Source organism: Peromyscus californicus, unplaced genomic scaffold, assembly GCF_007827085.1.
Source record: "Peromyscus californicus insignis strain IS unplaced genomic scaffold, ASM782708v3 Scaffold_13__1_contigs__length_99412109, whole genome shotgun sequence".
In the NCBI taxonomy this organism is placed as follows: domain Eukaryota; kingdom Metazoa; phylum Chordata; class Mammalia; order Rodentia; family Cricetidae; genus Peromyscus; species Peromyscus californicus.
Window position 1 is genome coordinate 79734841 of NW_026294424.1, and position 19805 is coordinate 79754645.

At 37.3% G+C, this 19805-nt stretch overlaps 1 protein-coding gene across 3 annotated transcripts in view; it reads right to left on the minus strand.

Moving 5' to 3' along the window:
• The window catches only part of LOC128108575 (transmembrane protease serine 11E), a 113937-nt gene that overhangs the window by 38689 nt on the left and 55443 nt on the right, over positions 1-19805 (minus strand). For all 3 annotated transcript variants that reach the window (XM_052735309.1, XM_052735308.1, XM_052735307.1), the window contains one exon: positions 7769-7856. In XM_052735309.1, the coding sequence (XP_052591269.1) occupies positions 7769-7776 (8 nt within the window). In that variant the 5' untranslated portion in view covers positions 7777-7856. The remainder of the gene's footprint in view (positions 1-7768; positions 7857-19805) is intronic.

Consider the following 19805-nt stretch of genomic DNA (forward strand, 5'->3'; position numbering starts at 1 on the left):
TTAATTAATTAAGTATCCTTATTAGTTCCTGCTTTAGAAAATATGTGCTAATTTTGGTAGAGCAGCATTATAAAAAGAGCCTAGATACCTAATTGTCACATTCTCCTCCCACAGCTTCCAGCCTCCAGACCTGTTTTACACTAAACAAAATGAAATTTCTCAAATAATCTGCTGTTATTCTTACCCTGAGGTTCCTAGTTAAGTCTGATACGACTGTGATGTCCTTATGGTAAAGTAATTTGGTATTTACATGAATTTACCAAATTCATGTCATATTTAGGAAAAAAAGAACCTCAAGATGGATGGTTAGTAACTTTCTAGAAGATTCTGTATCAGAAAAAGAGAACATTTTTATTTAATGTCTTCTACTAGCAGTGTAATTTCTGAAATACAAATAATAAATTTAGTAGTAACATTCCAAAACAGCAAAGTCTCAATTAAGAATCTTCTCGTTACAGCACATGGTCAAAGATGAGGGTTTTGCAGATTAATCCCCCTGGCTCTTATCTTGCCTGGCCATGATCTAATGGTGGCCACAGCTGCAATCTGATAACCCCTTTCCTCTAACTGCAGCCTTGGCCATCCCCCACAATGTTCCCTTCAAGCCACCATGCCCATTACTGTTCATTCTAGGGCATTTTACTGTTCTTTGTTTTATGGCTCACAGTAGAGTATCATGGTAGGTTTTCCCTGTGCATTTGAGAAGAATTGGTACTCTGCCTTTTTTGGGTAGAGGGTTTGCTATGGGTCAATAAGGTCAAATTGTTTCAGGTTCTCTGTCTCTTACCTGAGTTTCTGTCAACTTGTTTTGTCATATCATGATAGGGAAGAGTTGATGCCTCCAGGAGTAACTGTGGATTTGCCTGTTTTACCCTTCAGCACTGTCCGTTTTATTTATCTGAACCTCTGTTCTGTAACAGGGGTAAACACATTCTGGACTGCTATCTTTTTGGTCAGTTTAGCCTTTTATGCCCAATCTTTTCCTCATTCTAAAGTCTGCTTTTTCTAAGATTAATATACATACTTACATATAGCTTTTGATTAGTGTTTGCTTGATATTTGGGTTCCCTATCATATGTTTAACTTTTCTATATTATCATATTTAGAGTGGGTTCCTTCTAGAAGGAAAATAGGTCTTCTTTTTCTCCTTAATCTCATCTGAAAAATCTCTTTCAGCACGTATTCACATTTACATTTTTAAAATTACATTTGCTCATTTGCAGGGAAGGGTATACACACCATGCATATGGAGATCAGAGGACAACTCCCAGAACTCAGTGCTTTCCTTCTATTATGTGTGCCCTGGGAATTAAACTCAGGACACCAGGCTTGGCACAGTGCCTCTACCCACTGAGTTCCCCTTCAGCCCAATCTTTCAGTATTTAGACCAGCGGTTCTCAACCTGTGAGTTGCAACCCCTTTGGCAGTCAAACAACTCTTTCACAGGGGTCACCTAAGACCACCCTGCATATCAGATATTTACATTATGATTCATAACAGTAGCAAAATTAAAGTTATGAAGTAGCGACAAAATTAATTGTATGATTGGGAGTCACCACTTCATGAGGAACTCTATTAAAGGGTCGCAGCTTTAGGAATGTTGAGAACCACTGATTTAGACCACATACATTCAATGTGATTATTGATGCATTATATTCAGATCATTTTACTTTGAAATCTCTATACTATTGTAAATTCTCCTTTAAACGCTCACGTGTATTTTGAAGACCTTAAGAAAATCATTTATTCTATATATTCAAAAATAATAATAATAATCTCCTGTTACAAGCTCTGAAACTTCAAGCTAATGGTTTCCATTCTCTTACTTGGTAGATTAAGACATGGGCTTTTTGGCTATGAACAGCCTGGGTTTGTCCCTTACAGTACCCTTCATTAGCTAGGTGACCCTGGGGAAGTTCCTTGCCTCCCTGAGTCTACATTTTCCCACCAACAAATTGAACCAACACTATAACCCAGTTCATAAGAATCTTCCAACATCAAACGGCAAACATTTGTAAAAGTGCGGGTACTTTTCCAAGCAAACACTAAATACTCAGTGATTGTCAGCCATTGTCATTATTTCTTCCATAATATGAAATCGATTTTCTCTTTGAGTGGCCTCACATGTGCATGAGGGTTTATGGAAGGAAGACAGAGGAACCTCCCATACCTGGTCCTAATCCATCCACAGCAATTCTTTTCTTGATACTGGAGACCCACTTTAGGCATAGAGCAATTAGATTTGAAAAAATAATTGCAGAAAAGCATCCATCTTGAAGTCAATACCGTGCTAGGCTCTGAGTAGTCATACAGCTACCTCATATTAATCAAGGTGTGTACAGTGCAAGTGTTAGAGCTCTTTGAATTCCCAAAGCCAGAGGTAGCAAATGAATGACCAAGTGCTTAACAATGGCTTGACTGTACTGCATGTTTGAATGACTGTTTTACAGTGTCATAGGTGTATATTAGTTAACTGGATTTGAAATTTTCTTGATTAGAAAAGTTGAGATGCAAAGATGAATGAATTCTTTAAAAAGACAAGGAAAATTAACTCTGCTTAGCCAAGGTAGGACTTAGGAATCCAAGGCTGATGGCATGACAGAGACGGAGGAGTACAGCACAGAGCTGGGGCTAGAACATGCCTGTTAAACCTTCAGTTCCACCACCCATCACTGACTCAGAGATTTGAGAGACTCAGTCTTACCAATCTTTAGTTTCCCTGTGTGTATTGCCATCTAATATTAAAATTAGTTGCCTCACTGGATTGCTAGAAGGCAACAAATGACAACATCTATGCTGGAATCTCTGTCCATCAGGGAGTGTTTTTTATTCCCCCTGCATGTGTCCTCCTGGCATTTTATGACATATGGACTGACAAGCTTTCAATATTCAGTCTAACTTTATAAAATAGACTTTCAGTTAACCAGGAGGAATAAGCACCAGAGAGCTACCACATAACAACTACATTTAATAACAATGGATCATATGCGTGAAAAGTACTGAGGGTAGATTTTACCTGTTCTCACTAAAAAATAATAATCTATGTGAAGTACTGTACATGTTCATTTGCTCAATTTAACCATCCTATAATGTGTAGGTATTTCAAATCAACATGTATATAATAAATGTATAATGTTAATTTTTTTAAGAGGGCCATTTATTTTTATTCAAGTTCTAACAGTATTAGTCATAACAACAGTTCCTGGGCCATGTAGTTAGCCCACACTAACCTATCTCTCCTCCTAAACTATGCACAGTACACAGGTGCACTGGGAGGTCAGATTCTATCTCTCGTACTGACTGACTCACCTATTCCTGTGGCCATATGCAAATTAGTTAATCTTGCTCTGTTCCCTTTGTAGAATGGAATTTCCGTGTTTCCTGCTGCAGAGGCTAATTTTAGAGGATGTTTATTGGATAAGTGAATCATTCTTTCAAAGTACAGCTTTTCTATCTCTTAATACAGTAAGACAGTTAAACTGGTCACAGAGGACCCACATAGACGAACAGAAAGGCCCAGTAAGGATGGGTCAGTATTGCAATTAAAACGTAGGTTTTGGAGTCTTACAGACCTGTGTTCCTTTTCAGTTCTGTCATTTATTAGCAATTGAAAAACAATGATATGTCTCTGAGCCTCCATTTTCCCATCTATAGAATGGGTACAATACAACCATGGATTGTTATAAAGATTAAACACAAGGTAATGTTTTAAGATGGTAGCTGTTGCATAGTATACTCAAATGATAGCAATTATTATTTTGTCATGTGCTGACTCACAGTTTAACTTTAGACAAAGTGCAAAATCCCTCTGGGTTTACTTATTCAGTTTCAAAATACATATGTCATCTGACATCTTCAGATGAAACGTTCGCAAGATAAAATTTAATGATGCTTCAGTGGTATTTTGGATTTCCCTGAAACTAGTTTATTATCTTAGAATTACTATTTGAAACCCCGAGAACTCACCCTCCCACACAAGCCATGTATGTACCTGGAGGAAGGTCAGGCTTGCAGGTCCTGTTATGAAGTCCTAACGCCTCTGCAACCCACTTTCATTCTCAGCCTTCAGTCCTCCTGATCCCTAATCTACTGATCTCAGACTTGTGAGATTATTTACATTTCCTGCCCATTATCTTCAATTAAGTAGCTCCCAGAAAATGTGTTGGAATTAATTCTATCTTATTCTGTTTTGTTGAGCTGAGGTTTCACTATATTGCCCAGGATGTCCATGAACATTTGAACCCAAACAATCCTACAGCCTCGGCTTCTTGAATACCACCCCACCCAACCTGAGTAACTATTAATATAGTTCTTCAAAACACTAACACTGACAGAGTCATTGAACATCCATGGAACCCATTTTTCCACATAATATCTCAGAACTATTCCACAACTGCTGAGTATAGAATGCTTTCCAATTTGGGTATAAAACTCAGTGCTGATATTTCAAATTGTTCGCTCTTTAAAATGACCAATCTTATTTCAGAAGAAAAGACAGTCACGGTTAATTTTAACCGATGAACTCATTTATGGAAAACAGTGATGTAATCTAAATGCTATGCTCACAGTCACTGGTCACCTTTAAGACAATGGGGAAATTAGGTCACATGTTCATTTTATAGAAGACAAATTTTAGACATTAGTAAGATAGTGGATTCTTTAAAGATGTTTAGAGACCCATACATGAAAGTCAAGTTATACTCTAGCTTCTCCTCAGCACATGTGTAGACAATTTCATGTGGCTTTTTACATACCGTCTGTCTCTTGACCTTTGTATTTATATTTTATCCATGTAGATATATGGGGATTTTTTTTCCATTTCTGTCAGGCTCTCCAATGACTGAAGAGTCCTTCAGTAACCACCTGTGATAGACACTCTGTTGTAGGTAAATGGGCCTGGACTTCCAGACCGCAAATGCAGGTGCTAGATCCCACAGTGAGCCTGGACCATTTATTTGTACCACACCACCTTATCTTTTAAAAGGGGTGATAACAGTAACCACTTAGAAGAGTGATTATTTATTGTATTCACTTGCTTGATGGTATACATTTTACAAGATACATAATCTGAATCCTCATAGGGCTTATCCCAACGAGAACTGACTACAGCTTTTTCGATGGACAGCACTGATCTTAGCTGAAAGAGAAATGAGTGTGTGTTAAAAACCCTTGTAGCCTAGACGTGTCGCAACTCTAAACCTACCTGTCAATGAAAAATCCTTTCAGTGTCACTACTGACTAATTTCTGGGTGTGGTGTAGTTTTACGGTGAAGTTTTTCCTGTAAACAAACCTATTTTGAAGATAAAAAAAATAAGGCCGGCTTCCCTGTTGGACATGAACTGTTCAAATACGTCTGCCCCCTCCCTTCAGTTTCCATACCTTCTGAAATGACCCCCGTCTGCAGCCATCACCATGCTGCACAAATAAGTGCTCATCTTCCTTGAAGGGAAAGGTGACTAGGGAGAGAGTGCCTCTCACTAAGATACAATTATTTCAAGTGAAACAAAGCAAAGGGTGATTCTTTTTAATAACAACTGTTTCATTAATGCTTTGTGGGTTTTTTTTTTCAGCCTCACATATTCCTTTCTTTTTCATGTCTACACTGTATTGTTTTTTTCTCAAATGTAAGGGAGTTGAGATTTCCTTTGGGCAAGTGTTTAACATGTGTTCCAACCATAAATTTATTAGGCTTTACGGCATGGGGCCAAATAACTCTACTTTTATTAGGTGCTTATTGATTCTAATGGGAGGGTGTATAGGGGCTACTCTCTGAGAAGTAGTTTGTAAGTAAAAATTAAAGTTGTATATTTTATTTTGCTGGAATAGTACTCTTTCACCTTCAGCTATTTAAAAGGTCTGGACAGCAATCCCTGTAAGTTTGATCCGCTTACTTTTAATTTTCATTATCATCAGTTACTGGTAAACATATTTAAGAAAATAAAAATATTTAAGAAATATCCTCTCCTCTTCCTCCTCCTATAAGCTTACACAGTGAGGATTTCATTCTTTCTTCTGTATGTGTTTATAAAACCCATGTGTTGACTTCTTTGTGCTCAAAAAATAATATAACATAACTATTTGAAGAAAATTGAAGGGTAAGAGGAAAAATCTTTACCCAGTCCAAATTATTTTCTTACCCTTACATTTCATAAATAATGATTCTCATTTAGGTGGACTGGGAAGAAGGCTGTCAGAATTTGGCTAAAGATGAAGGGGAAGAAAATACAACTCTCCAGCTGTATCTTCTCTGCTCTAGCAATGAGCCAAAGTCCTCAAACAGCAATTATCAACATATACTTATTCCTGTTTCTTCAGAGCAACCCTGTTGAAAATTTGTGTAATAAGCCCAGTCCCTTTCCACCTCAGCCCAGTCCCTTTCCACCTCAGCCCAGTCCCTTTCCACCTCAGCCCAGTCCCTTTATATCTCATCCAATATTGCCCCCATTCTCACAAGTTTGCTTATAAAACCTTCAGATGGGGAAGATTTTTTTTTTTTGATTGTTAGCTGGTTTGGAATTTTTTTTGTTTGTTTACTTGAGAGGTAATTTCATCTATTCTGAAACAAGACTTTTGAAAATTAGCACATCTTTTGTTTTAAATTAGAGATAAATTATAGAAAAAGAATTCACTGCAATATTTCCTTCATTGCAGCTTCTCTATGTGTTTAGAACCAAATTCAAATCCAGTCAGATCTAACATAGACAAGATCTGGAAGCTAGTATGATGAACGTGATAGAGACTTTCTTGAAGTACTATTTTCTATAGTAATGTTCTTAAAGTGAATGAAAGGTAAAAGGATAGATACAACAAGCATCATGCTTATCAAAAAATGCTTGTAAAAGGCAGATATCACTATATTTGCAAGATCTGTAGCTCTTAGTTGCCTCTTTGAGATATTAGAAGAATATCCAACTTCTTATAAAAATACATGTAGAATTTCTACCAGTGACAAAATCAGGCTTTTTCCTTATGCAGTGAAGGCACAGATTTCACTGAAATTTTTATATTTTCTTCTCAAAGTGTTAAAGATACTTACTCATCAAGTATAAAACAAAAGGGACTTATCAACATATTTGAGAAAATGAATTTTAATATAAAATTAAATAAGATTATTTTGATTCCAAATTAGTAGACTAAAATTTTCTTACTATTTAGGTTCTGACATTGAAAGAAAACAATAGAGACGTTTATTGTGGCCAGGTATATTGGAATTTGATGTGTCTGTGGTGCTCAGGATTGAAACCAAAGTCTCTGACCAGCCAGATAAATGCTCTACCCCTGAACTACTACATCTCCATCACTAGATTTATTTTCAAAATCTAATTATGGCAATTTAGCTATTCAAAGCAGCCATCTGAAACTCATTCTTATTCTTTCAAAATTTTGTACTTTTTAATTTTATACTTTTTAATATTAGACTACTTAGAGAAGTAAACAATTTTAACCCACATGAGCTCACATTTACATTTCTTATATACACTTTATGAAATGAGTATATTTTCTCATAAGACCCACAAAGCCTAAACAAGAAAAGCATAGTATTCTTCCCCCAAACAAGCAAACTAAGCATAGCAGTACATTATTGTCTCCTTTACATTTTGGAAAACTCTTCAGAGCATGAACAGAGAGAGAGGGAACACTCCTAGAGAAAGAACAAAAACCTACTTGACACGATGCCATGTATAAAACAGTATAAGTCAGCTGGAGACCCAAGAGTCCTTGAGTGCAGACTACAAGTTACTGGGTAGAAGGGAGACCAGGACTCACCGATGCATCGCTGACTAGCAAGATCCGAGTCCTGTGGTGACCGGTCCGCGACTGAGCATGTGCATCAGCTCACCCGTGGCTTTGTAGGCTAAAGTGAGGTGAAGAAAGAAGTCGCTGATGATCCATAGAGAACCAGTCTGACAAGTCTTGGCTAGTGTGGAGACTATTCGTGCGACTAGTGCAACAAAGACATTTTTTATAGAGAGCAACAACAACAAGAATAATTTATAAGCACTTTCTAGGAGTAAGGACTTAAAAGCTATTGTCTTGAACTGCTTTTAAAACATAAACATGACGGGATTTTTAGGATGTCCAGTTGTTTAAATATATAAAGAGGCAAAATTAGGAGTTATTCTTCTCAGCCTCCTCGAGCTTCCAGGCTTAAGTTAAATGAGCGGCTCGACAGGGACTAACACCAGTATTTTTTTTAAAGTAAGCTGACACATTTTCTTCTCAGTCAAGCATGTAAATGAAAGTTTCCCTTTGGAATTAACGATAAGCCAGGTGTTGGAAATACATCAAAGATGGGAAAACATTAACATCTTAAAACTATGTGTCATTGTTGTTCTAGAAAAGTCAAGCCATTTACAAATACTAATCCCCACTCAAGGCAGTCTATTTCTTTCCTTTTTTTAGAATCTGTCACATTGCCTAACTCACTGTTTTATTTATCTCAAAAAACAAATAAAATATATTTGACAGTGTGTTCTTGTAAACAGAATGTAAGACTCTATATGTTTGCTTGAGACATTATCTGCAAATTGCTTTTTCTAATCCCCATAAAGCAAGTTAGCCATTCACCTCTGGGCTCTCATGGTGTTATGACTCTTGTCTACTGTAAAGGAATTTTTTGTTTAATTGTCTCTCACTCTACTTGGTTATAAAAGTTTACAGGAATCTCCTGTAGCATGCACAGACTCTTAAAATTGTATACGGAAAGGAAAGCACACTGCTTGATTGGACTGCATAACCAGTTATCCCAGGGCTCAGCTGAACAGGAGCAAGAAGTAGGGATTCGTGATGAGGAATGAGGGAAACGTCACTCTAGCAATACTGCAAGGAACCTCTATCCTGGGCAGGTTGTCCTTGTGTCTTCACAGATGTACTTTTTTTTTTTAATCCCTTCTATTTGGGCTCAAGGAACCCTGTAGAAGAGGAGGCAAAGTGAATGTAAGAGCCAGAAGGAATGGAGCACACCAAGGAAACAAGGCCTTTTAAAAAACAGTGGAACCAACACACATATGAGCTGACAGAGACTGAGGCAGCATGCACAGGGCCTGCAGGTGTCTACACCGGATGGGGTCCTAGAATTGAAAGGAGAAATGGACACAAGCCCTCATCCCTAACCTTAAAGCTATCTCCAGTTGATAACCACTTGCAAATGAACATTTAGTTTTCTCCAAGGGAGTCTTTTTAGGAAATAAACTGCTCTTAAGGGTAGGCTGTATGCCCATCAGTAGATGGTCAACAGAATTTGAATTTCTGATCTTTCTGCCTCAACCTCCCACTGCTAGAATTACCAGCAAGCACATCTGGTTTAAATGGTGTTGGGGATCAAACCCAGGTCTCTGTGCACACCTGGGCAAGTTTTCCACCAACTGAGCTACATTCCCAATCCAATGTATTCAAGTCAATAAATTACTTAATACAGGTGAACAATATACATATTTACTTACAGGAAGTTTTTCAATATATGTATCAGACTTTCGTCTACTTAAAAATCATCCAAAATTAAAAAGACAACAAAATATAGTTTAAAAAAAAGAAAAGAAAGAAAAAACAAACAACAACAAAAAAAATCCTCTGGATTTTGAGGTGAAATTGTTCTTAAACAGCCTTTAAAAAGTGGCGCTTCTGACAATGAAATGTTATTACTTAATAATACTACATCATATTTTGAACTTGAGTTCTTTTGAAAATGTTCATTAGGCATTTATCTTCAAGGGAAAGTGTACTTCTCTCCCAGATAACTCTGTGCTGAGACTTGCCAGACTCAGCTAACAAAATCTCATGACTTCTTTTGTTATTTCACAAATACTACATTTCAAATTCAAATAAATCCTTTATCTAACTCTAAGGTTGTATATACATGGGTATATGCATACCTATATATGTATACCTATGGATAAAGATGCAGAAAATGAGAGGACAGTCTTTGACTTAGTTTAAACACTGTGAGAACAGGCTTCTACAAAATCAAGGACTATGTATATGTAAACAGATTTAAATAGGTAACTGTTTAAAGATATTGAAAGATAATCACAATATGTCTGTCCTCTATTCAGGCCACTCAAAAGCCACTACACAGCCTGGGAGAGCCATTTCAGTGGGCCTTGATTCTACTCTAATATCCACAATGAAAACTGATCAGTATCATGCACATGTCACCCCAGCATCATGGTTGTGAGGTATAGGGGTGTATAGACAGGAACCTCCCTGGAGCTCGGTAGTTGGCCAGTCTAGTAAGATGGTAAATTCCATGTTTATTGAGAGACCCTGCCTCAAGAAATAATGTGGAGAGCAATGGAGAAAGAGAACATTTGATGTTGACCTCTGACCTCCACAGGCACACATCTCACTCACACACAAAGCTGTAACAGTATATAACATCAAATTTAATGATATAGTTAACAGTTTAGTAGAAATTTTAAAACGACAAGGAAAAGAGGAGAGAAGAAAATATTAGACTTGAAGACTCCACTGGGAGAATTCATGAATTTAGGCTTTGTTGTTGTTGTTGTTGTTGTTGTTGTCTTTTTTTTTTGATGGTTACTCCTGTAGGACATGAAAGCAAAATTAATCATTTTAAAAGTATCCCTAAGAGAGACAAAAAAAGTTTCTTAGAGAAGAATTTATTTTTCCTTCAAATACTTTTTCTTTGCCATTTTTCGGGAATCATTCTCTGCATCCTAAGCCGTGGAGTGAAGAAACCTTCACTCTGGGCATGAATCAGTTACGAACGTCACAGTCCATGGAACAGTGAAAGTAGAGTCTAGAGAATATCTGGGCAGGAGAGTCTCTTGTAAGACCATAGCAGATGTCCTGCACTTCGTAACCGGTAAAGTTAGCAACTTGACCACAGGTATTTTTATCAGCCGACAAATTATTACATTGTCCTTCTGTACACTTAGCAATTTTACAACAATGACCATCTGGTGCCACAAGCTTCAGAGGTATAGTGCCACTGTGGCTAGTCAGGGATGATTTTTATCACTGCTTAAATACACCCTAGCTTGTACCAAGTTCTTTAATGCTAGATAAAACACGGATGTCTATAATAATCTGATTAATTTCTGGAAGCCCTTAAAATTATCCTGAGGTTGTATCACTCTAATAATAAAGCAATGCTTTTTATTGGTCAGTTTATTGGGATGTATATTACACATTGACCAATATTGTTAAACTAGTGAGTGAATTAGCTGTCTGGGTAAGCAAAGATGTTGCCATTAGTGAATTTATTTTCGTGTGTGTGTCTGTGTGTGTGTGTGTGTGTGTGTGTGTGTGTGTGTACATATATATATATATATATATATATATATATATATATATATATATATATATATGGAAGCTGGCCATTCTAGATAGATAGATAGATAGATAGATAGATAGATAGATAGATAGATAGATGATAGACAGATGATTTGTTAAAATTGAGAAATAAGAGTAGGTAAAATGGTGGTAAAGACACCTGCCACCAAGTCTAATGACTTGAGTTTGATCCTCAGTGAAGAACTCTCCTCCAAAGTACATGACAGCTTAGTCAAACAGTAAGCACATGTAAGAAAAAGTGGAAAATCAAGTGTGCTCTAGATCTGGTTTAAGACATTTGTTTTGCTAGAGTTATAACAATGGTTTTGTGCTCTTTGGAAGCAAGAATAGCATGGGAAGCAAAGTCACACAGTTCTCATTACTGAAAAGAAAAAACAACAGAGGGTTAGAAATCTGTCATTTACGCTGATAAAGGAATGTCTCATATGAAGCACCATTGTATTGAATATCATCAGGAATATTTTCACAAAAAACTATAGAATTTAATATAATCATTTATCATATTTAATTAGAGATATCTTAGAATATAACTGAAGCTGAAGTAGGTCACTGACTCTTATAAAGACATATTTTATGTGGTCATGTATGCATACGTACTTCTATTTAGCTTGATCTGTAGCTGCCTAGGAGAGTGGCACAATGTTCCTTAGATGAGTCTTTTGTGAATGGTAATTCTCCCACAAGAACTTACAGGAACAAAACAGGCAATGATCTGAGGCCATATCTCTGGGAAGGGCTTGGAGAATTTAGACGTTGCTAAGTGAGAAAACCAATTACCTTATTAAACCAAAAAAACAGTTGAATAATCTATACTTTGTGGAAACAGAATCCAGATGATATTTTATTTGAATTACTCTTTATAGATAATGACTTCTGAGTCCTTAGTTGACTTGCTGTGCCTTGTTTGCTGTATATAATATCTCAGAAAATAACCTTAAAATAATTTTTCTTTTTTCCAGTCAGGCATCTAGTCATGAAGTATCAAATCTCACCTTCGTGTTCTTTTCCACTAATTTTCGTCATTGACACTTAGTTTGTCAAATCCAAAATTTCGATTACAAAGCTAACATAAATATAACCAACCCCTTCACATAGACTGTGAAACTGACTGTGTGGCATCGAGATATTGGGACAAGTTCTGACGTGGAGCTATTCGCCCTCCCTCGCACTCCTTAACTTCTGTAGTTTTGGTCTCTGGTGAGGATACAAGGGTGGTGAACATCTCACATACGCGTTTGTGTATCTGTGGAGGAGGTATATGACCTAAGTCTTTTGCCAGCTAAATCCCATTCTGTCTATCACTGACAGATTTTGGCACTGGGAAATATTCCTGGTGATATATGTGGTTTTCTAGACACAGTGTTCAACTTTACTCATCTTCAATCTACTTTGGCCTTTGATACCAATCCCTGTACATATTCCTTCTCCATCTGGAGTATCTATCCCCTCCTATATCCACTATCCTGCCCCTTTCCTTACTTCCATGGTGCATACAACTCCTATTGGGTTCTAATCATTTGATCTTAGGCAGAAAAAAGATGTATGTTCCCTTTAGGAAGAGGAGTAACCTTTCTCCATGAATGTTGTTCTACATATGAATCCACTAACTAACCCTACACAGCTGTCTCAGTTTCTGTGTCCTCATATTGCAAACTGAGTCCTGAATGCCACAAGGACAGCACCCTATAATACCTCGCAGTTTGCTGGGTAGAGAAGTGGCTGGTCCAAAATTTTAGCATCTTAGTGAACTATTTTCAACTATGAGCAGTTAAAATCGTCCCCTAGCCATCCAAAAATCTTGCTTATTTCTAGATATAATTTCTTTATAATTTTACACTTAAGGTATTTTAACATGATACTCATCATTTCTATTGAGTTGATGAATATAGCTATTATCTATATAAACCCCAAATCATTTGGTTACTCCTAGCTCATCCCCAAATACAAACCTTTTCTTTTACCACATGGCCCCTCTGTTTGCTCCTGAACTACTGAATTTGTCTCTGCCTCCCTGTCTTTATTCTGTTGTTCCTGTTTTCTAGAATTCTTTCTTTTCTGATTTTCTTAGTATTTATTCTCTCACTTCATTCACATCTATGCTCAAACAGCAACTACTCCAGAGAGTCCTGAACACTCCATCAAAAATAGCTTGTCCTAATATCCACGGTAATTCAACTTAATTTTCTTCATTTTATGATGATATGAGAAGGCTGTATGCATTAAGTAAAAACTATGTTTTGAGATGTGAACATTGAGCTTTTCCTAGACTAACATTGTTTACTACAATATTCTCTCGACATCCCGGGCAGCAACAGGGAGACACAGCCCTGAGTCAGATAGGCAATCGTGAAGATTGACCATCTTTTCTCTACAGTGTGGTAAATTTCTAAGCTGTGATGCTTGGTAGGTCAGGTGTTCTCGGTGCATTTTCACTCAGTATTTTCAACTTTCATGATATTTATGTATTTATGTATTTATTTATTTATTTATTCATTCTTTCTTTCTTTATTTATTTATTTATTTATTTATTTATTTATTTATTTATTTATTTATTTTGGTTTTTCGAGACAGGGTTTCTCTGTGTAGCTTTGCGCCTTTCCTGGAACTCACTCTGTAGCCCAGGACTCACAGAGATCTGCCTGCCTGTGCCTCCCGAGTGCTAGGATTAAAGGTGTGCCACCACTGCCCAGCTAAGTATTTTCAACTTTCTTTGGGCTTTTAGAGACACTAACATTGTTCTCAATAGAGGAACACTTGTATCTCCCATTAGTCTCCATTCCTACAGCCACTGTCTTTTCTATAAGGTCATTAATACATACATATACACACATATATATATAATTTACTATAATACAAACAGTTTGCTTCATTGGAATGTAGTCCCTTCAAACTAGAAACTGCATCTACTCTTCCTTAAGTCTATACTCAGAATTTAGTCAGTGCCTGACATAAATGCACTAAGGAAATACTTGTTTTGAGGACTGGAATGTAGCTCAATGATAGAATGTTTGCCTGAATTGTACAACATATTGGCTTCAGTTCTCAGCATCACACACACATAAAAATATTTGTGTCATGTTTCATTGCATGCAATCTAATCCTGGAGCACTGTAAGACTACCTGCATAATTGAATAGTAAGCCTCCCCATTCCAGTAAAGTGAAAATAAGTAACACTTTGAAGCATTTACCTTGTCATGCCCTCTTTTTAGTACTTCCCATATATTTGTTGGCCTAATCTTCACAACAATCTTACATAGTAGGTGTTATTATTTTGTTGTCTCTTTGCTGATGAATGAATGGAGATAGCTGTTAACCCAGGTCACACAATTGTGTATGAATTAGCTGTGATTAGAGCCAAACTCTAGTTTGTAGCATAGGCTATGAAGAACCGTATTATAATACTGCATATATCACTTCTAAGCCAATGACCTTTCACTTTTAATGTACTTTTAATTTTAAAAATACCTATAAGAGTATCACTTTTATGAGGCAAAATTTGGATTTATTAAGTAAAGAAGATTACAGGGTTTATTAAGACAAAATACACAGTCAGGTTTAAACACGGGCATTAAGAAAGTGGTTAATACTTGATAACATTAGTATGCACCCCACACAAGGTCTAAGAGTGATCTTCTTCAGTGAAATTCTATGTAAGACCACAATGTGTTGAATGTAGGCTAACCAGAAAGAAAACATGTGTAAATTACTGTCTAAATTGGATGCATTAACTGTTCAAGATTCAATGCTACAAAATCTTGCTTTCTTTTTAAAATGTATTTGCGGGGCAGTGGTGGCACATGCCTTTAATCCCATCACTTGGGAGGCAGAGCCAGGTAGATCTCTGTGAGTTCAAGGCCAGCCTGGTCTACAGAGCAAGTTCCAGGAAAGGCACAAAGCTACACAGAGAAACCCTGTCTCGAAAAACCAAAGAAAAATGTTGTCCTGTAAAAGAGAATTATACCTTTCAAAATAATAATGATTTAGTACATGATGGTTTGAAAGTTATTTTTCTAATATTATGATCCTCCACTCCTAATCAACAAACAATGAACAGTTGATGGCTTCTGGGAGAGGGAGAATCATTTTTCTGTAAATGAATAGATTCTCGTACACTGACTTCACCCCAACAGATGGCCCACACCTGGGAGTATATGGCAGCATGAATTAGAAGAAGAAAATGATGGTGATAATGAAGGAGGGGGAAGAGGAAAAGCAAGACTAGGGAAATAAGAAGAAAGAAGAGGGAGGAGGAAGAAGGGGAGGGAGGAGGAGAAGTAAGAACGGAAAGAGGAGGAGAAGAAGGAGGAGAAGAAGGAGGAGGAGGAAGAAGAGAAAACAAAACAAATTTAGGGGCTGCAGGGAGATAGATAAAGATGAATCTTGAAGGACTTTGCTTGAGGGGAAGGACTATGAATGACTATGATATAAACATACATGAAGGTAGTCTAAATGAAATCACGGAAAAACAGGGGAGACAGAGCCCCAGTCAGCCATTGCTTGTCACCAAATGAAGCTTCCAGTACCAGGATTGGGTTACATCTTATTAAGTTATTGGCCAAACGGACCCCACAGGAATCCCCAAATAACCCAGGCTGTTTGCCAAGACTATAGGTTATTCTTCACAAACTGAAAACAAGACCCTATTTCTGGACAACACCTACACAACTCATTGAATACTTAGAAGTCAAGCTGTTGACTACCTAGAACCTCCACAACTTCTGGCTAGTGTTCTTGATACCAGAAGGTATACCACAACACCAGAAGGTACTCCACAAGCTACTAAAGAAGAAATGTAAACACCAACCCAGCTACAAACACTTTGATTTACAATGGGGTCCTGTCTTCAGGATACACTAGTGCAGTAGTGGCACGGAACTAGAGGGAGTAACCAACCAATATCTGATGTGACTTAAGGCCCACTCCATGGGAAACCATACCCAACACTGCTTGGGTGACCAAGATATATCTTTCCAATTTTTTTCTCTGCAGTACTGGGAAATGAACCAATGATCTTATGCTTGCAAAGCAAGTACTCTTCTGCCGATCTATATCCTTATTCTGGCACATGCTAATTTATTAAAGGTTAATGTCTTATATAAGGAATCAGAATTTTGTAGCATTTTAATGCCTGATATGTACTTAGAGTTGGAAGAGAAAAAAATCTAGACTAGTGTCCAGAGTCCTTTTGATGAAATAACTTGAAATGCAGAGTTGAATGCCATAAACAGGGGTAGCATATGTGAGTACAGGCCTTTCTTCATCTGACATCCCATTATTCTTCATTAGTCAGCCCTGATTAGGTGTGTTTCCTCTATCACCACCTTAGAGGAGTTACTCAGTGGTTAGGCGTGTCTGTTTCTGAATCATGCAATGAGTCCCACCTCACACCTCACCTTTCAAGACAAATGCCACTGTTACCTCATTCTCTTACTGATAATCAGAACAGTAAACCGAAGCTTTTTGAATACTGACACCACCATGGTCTTTTAATGATAAAGTAATCAAAACAATCATTAAATTGTAAAATAAATTGAAATTTAAAAAATTTAATTCATAAAAATTTAATAGCCAATGTGTTTACTATACAGGGTTCTGAGGCTAAGAGAAAGAGTGGTTAATTTTTTATGCAGTAGAAAGGCAAATACGAATTTTCCACTTGTTTGCATAAGTGAAGGGCTTAGGCATGGACTGAAGAAGAGACTGATTCTGCTGGATGGAACACCACAGTTCTGTGAAATGAACATACTTACTTTCTAACCCACAAGTCCAAGCTATCAAATTCTGTAGTGCAAGAAGCTCCCACTTCAAATGCCACTTTAGCAATCACTTCATTTATGAGGAACCATATTTCATGACTGACCAAGAGAAAGTTTTTATTCAAAGAGGAAATTGCCACTCCTTCCTTGTCCCATATGGTAAGAGCACCATATTCCTAGATGATTTCTCTAAATCAATAAAGGGAACCCATTTTATGTTTCAAGCACAGTAAGACTTTATACAATGTTGTACTTATCAGCCAATTTTGTAATGTCTTTTAGATTTAATGTATGTCCTTCCTAATACTACCTCTGCTTAAGGTCAGAGATTGTGTCCCTTCTAGCCACAGTAACCCCAAGGCTTTTCTAAGTCTCAAAACCATAGCTGGCATCCAGCAATTATTTCTTAAATGAATGAATATATTGACACTTGGAGGTTCTGGGTCTGTATTAGTTACTTTTCTAGTGCTGTGATAAAACACCATGGCCAGGCAACTTACAAAAGGATGAGTTTATTTGTGCTTACGGTTACAGGAAGACAAGGGTCCACCATGGCAGGGAACTGTGGTAGCAAGAACAGCTGAGAACTTACATCTTAGCCTGCAAGCAGGAAGGAAAAAGAGGAATTTGAAATGGTGCCAGCCTATAAACTCTCAAAGCCCATCCCAGTGGCATCCTTCCTTCAACAAGGCCAGACCTCCTAAAGTTCCCAAACAGCACCATCAACTTGAGACCAAGTGGTCACATGCCCAAGACTAAGCTGGCAGTGGGGGATGGGGAGGGATATCTCATTCAAACCACCACTGGGTCTATGATCCTCTAGCAGAGTACTGAGCTAGGGCTGACTAAGCCATGTCCATTGGGTAAGAAAGTGAAAATCAGTCCTCCAGTGGAGCATGATATGAGAGGACATTCAGAATAAAAAAAACCAAGGGTACTAAATTCAACCCAAAATCCCTAAAGAGAATGGGGGGGGGTTCAAAACCAAGGAAGAAAGTCAAAGCCTAAGTAGGGAGCCATTTCTAGGCTGTGCCTCTTAAACTAGGGATCTTGTGCTCACAGGAGTATTCGTCGGGGTACCTCAGAAGACAAGAAGCTACAAGCCTAGCATGGATCATCTCCCAGCTACATCAAATGTGCTCAGTGGTAAGTATATCTGAAATATTCCATTTCTGTTAATGCTGCAGGTAAACTGAAAAATTCGCATATTTCAGACATAAAAATAACGGTGCGTTCAGCGAGCCCTCTCAGCTCTTCCTGCACTCAGGCTCACGTATTAGAGCACCACCAGCTCTCCTGGTGTTTGGGATCGCTACACTATGCAAATTCTCGAGACACAGAGATAAACAACCTAAGTACAGTTTGGAAAGGGCCTTGTACAACTGAAGGAAGAACATCAGACTAGCCTCAGCTAAATGTTGCTAATTCTCCCTAAGGTATATTCTGTAAATGAGAAACTATTAGCAAGTGACTAGATCATAACTTCTTTCTAACTAAAATCAACATTTTTTTTCCTTACTATTAACTACTTAAGGCGAGATTTGCCAAAAACTGGATAATTGTTGAAGTTTGCTAACTTGTGTGGTGGGATTCATTTAGCTATTGCCTTCATTTTCTTTAATTTGCTTAAAAATCTCATATTAAAAAATGAAAGAAAGAAAACAATGTGTGCTGATGTATCATAGAATATTACACATATAAAGAAAAAGGCAGAAATTTAAAAACAAATATGATTCATTGTCTAGATACTAAGATATTATAGTATTAGTTTTTTAGCTATTCATAAAGATGGGTAGACACTAAAGTGTCTATAAGAAAGGAATCTGAGAATTCAGATATTACATTGTAGTTTAATTTCCTAGAACATCCATTGATAAGTATAGGTTATACAGAGACTTTTTAAATTGTGTATGACTACATTAATGTATCCTATATTTTTCTTCATTAGTAGGCAATAGTTTGAGTTTGGAAATAACCTTAGCTTAGGAGCAAGTCTGACAGATGTAAAACTTATCATATGTCCTTAGCTATTATCAGTTGAACATCTCCTTCAGCGCATGAGTAGCAAGTAGTTATACACAGTTGCACCTGGAGTCAAAGTTTTATTGGGGTCACCAACACTGAGTTAAAGTGATATTTGGGGTAACAGAATAAAGAGCCAGAAAGAGCCCGGCTTCTTGACGTCATTGTTGTACCACCAAGTCAACCAATCCTGAAGCTCACCCTACCTCTGTACTGTGTTAATTACATTAATTACTGTATAAAAATAGAGAACTCACCTTGGTTCATTTTGAATTCGATACTCTTTTACATGCTACCCAAATTGTCTGACACCTATATAGTGTATTCTTTTGATACACTTCGTTTCATATCAAAAAGCATCTTTTCAGGTCAATAGATTCAATTTTGTAGTCTCCTTTACATCCCTTTGTAGTATTTTACCATGTACCTGTGTCTTCCTAGCAACCCCAATGTTTATATCAAAAGAATGAAAGGATTTTTTTTAATTTATGTGTGTGTGTGCATGTGTGTGTGTGTGTGTGTGTGTGTGTGTGAGAGAGAGAGAGAGAGAGAGAGAGAGAGAGAGAGAGAGAGAGAGAGAGAGAGAGAGAGTGTGTATGCCTCACAGAAGAAGGTTAGATTCTTGAGGCTGTAGTTACAGGTTGTTGCCAACTATCTGACCATGGGTGCTAGGAACCAAACTCTGGTCTTCTAGAAGGGCAGCAAGTGC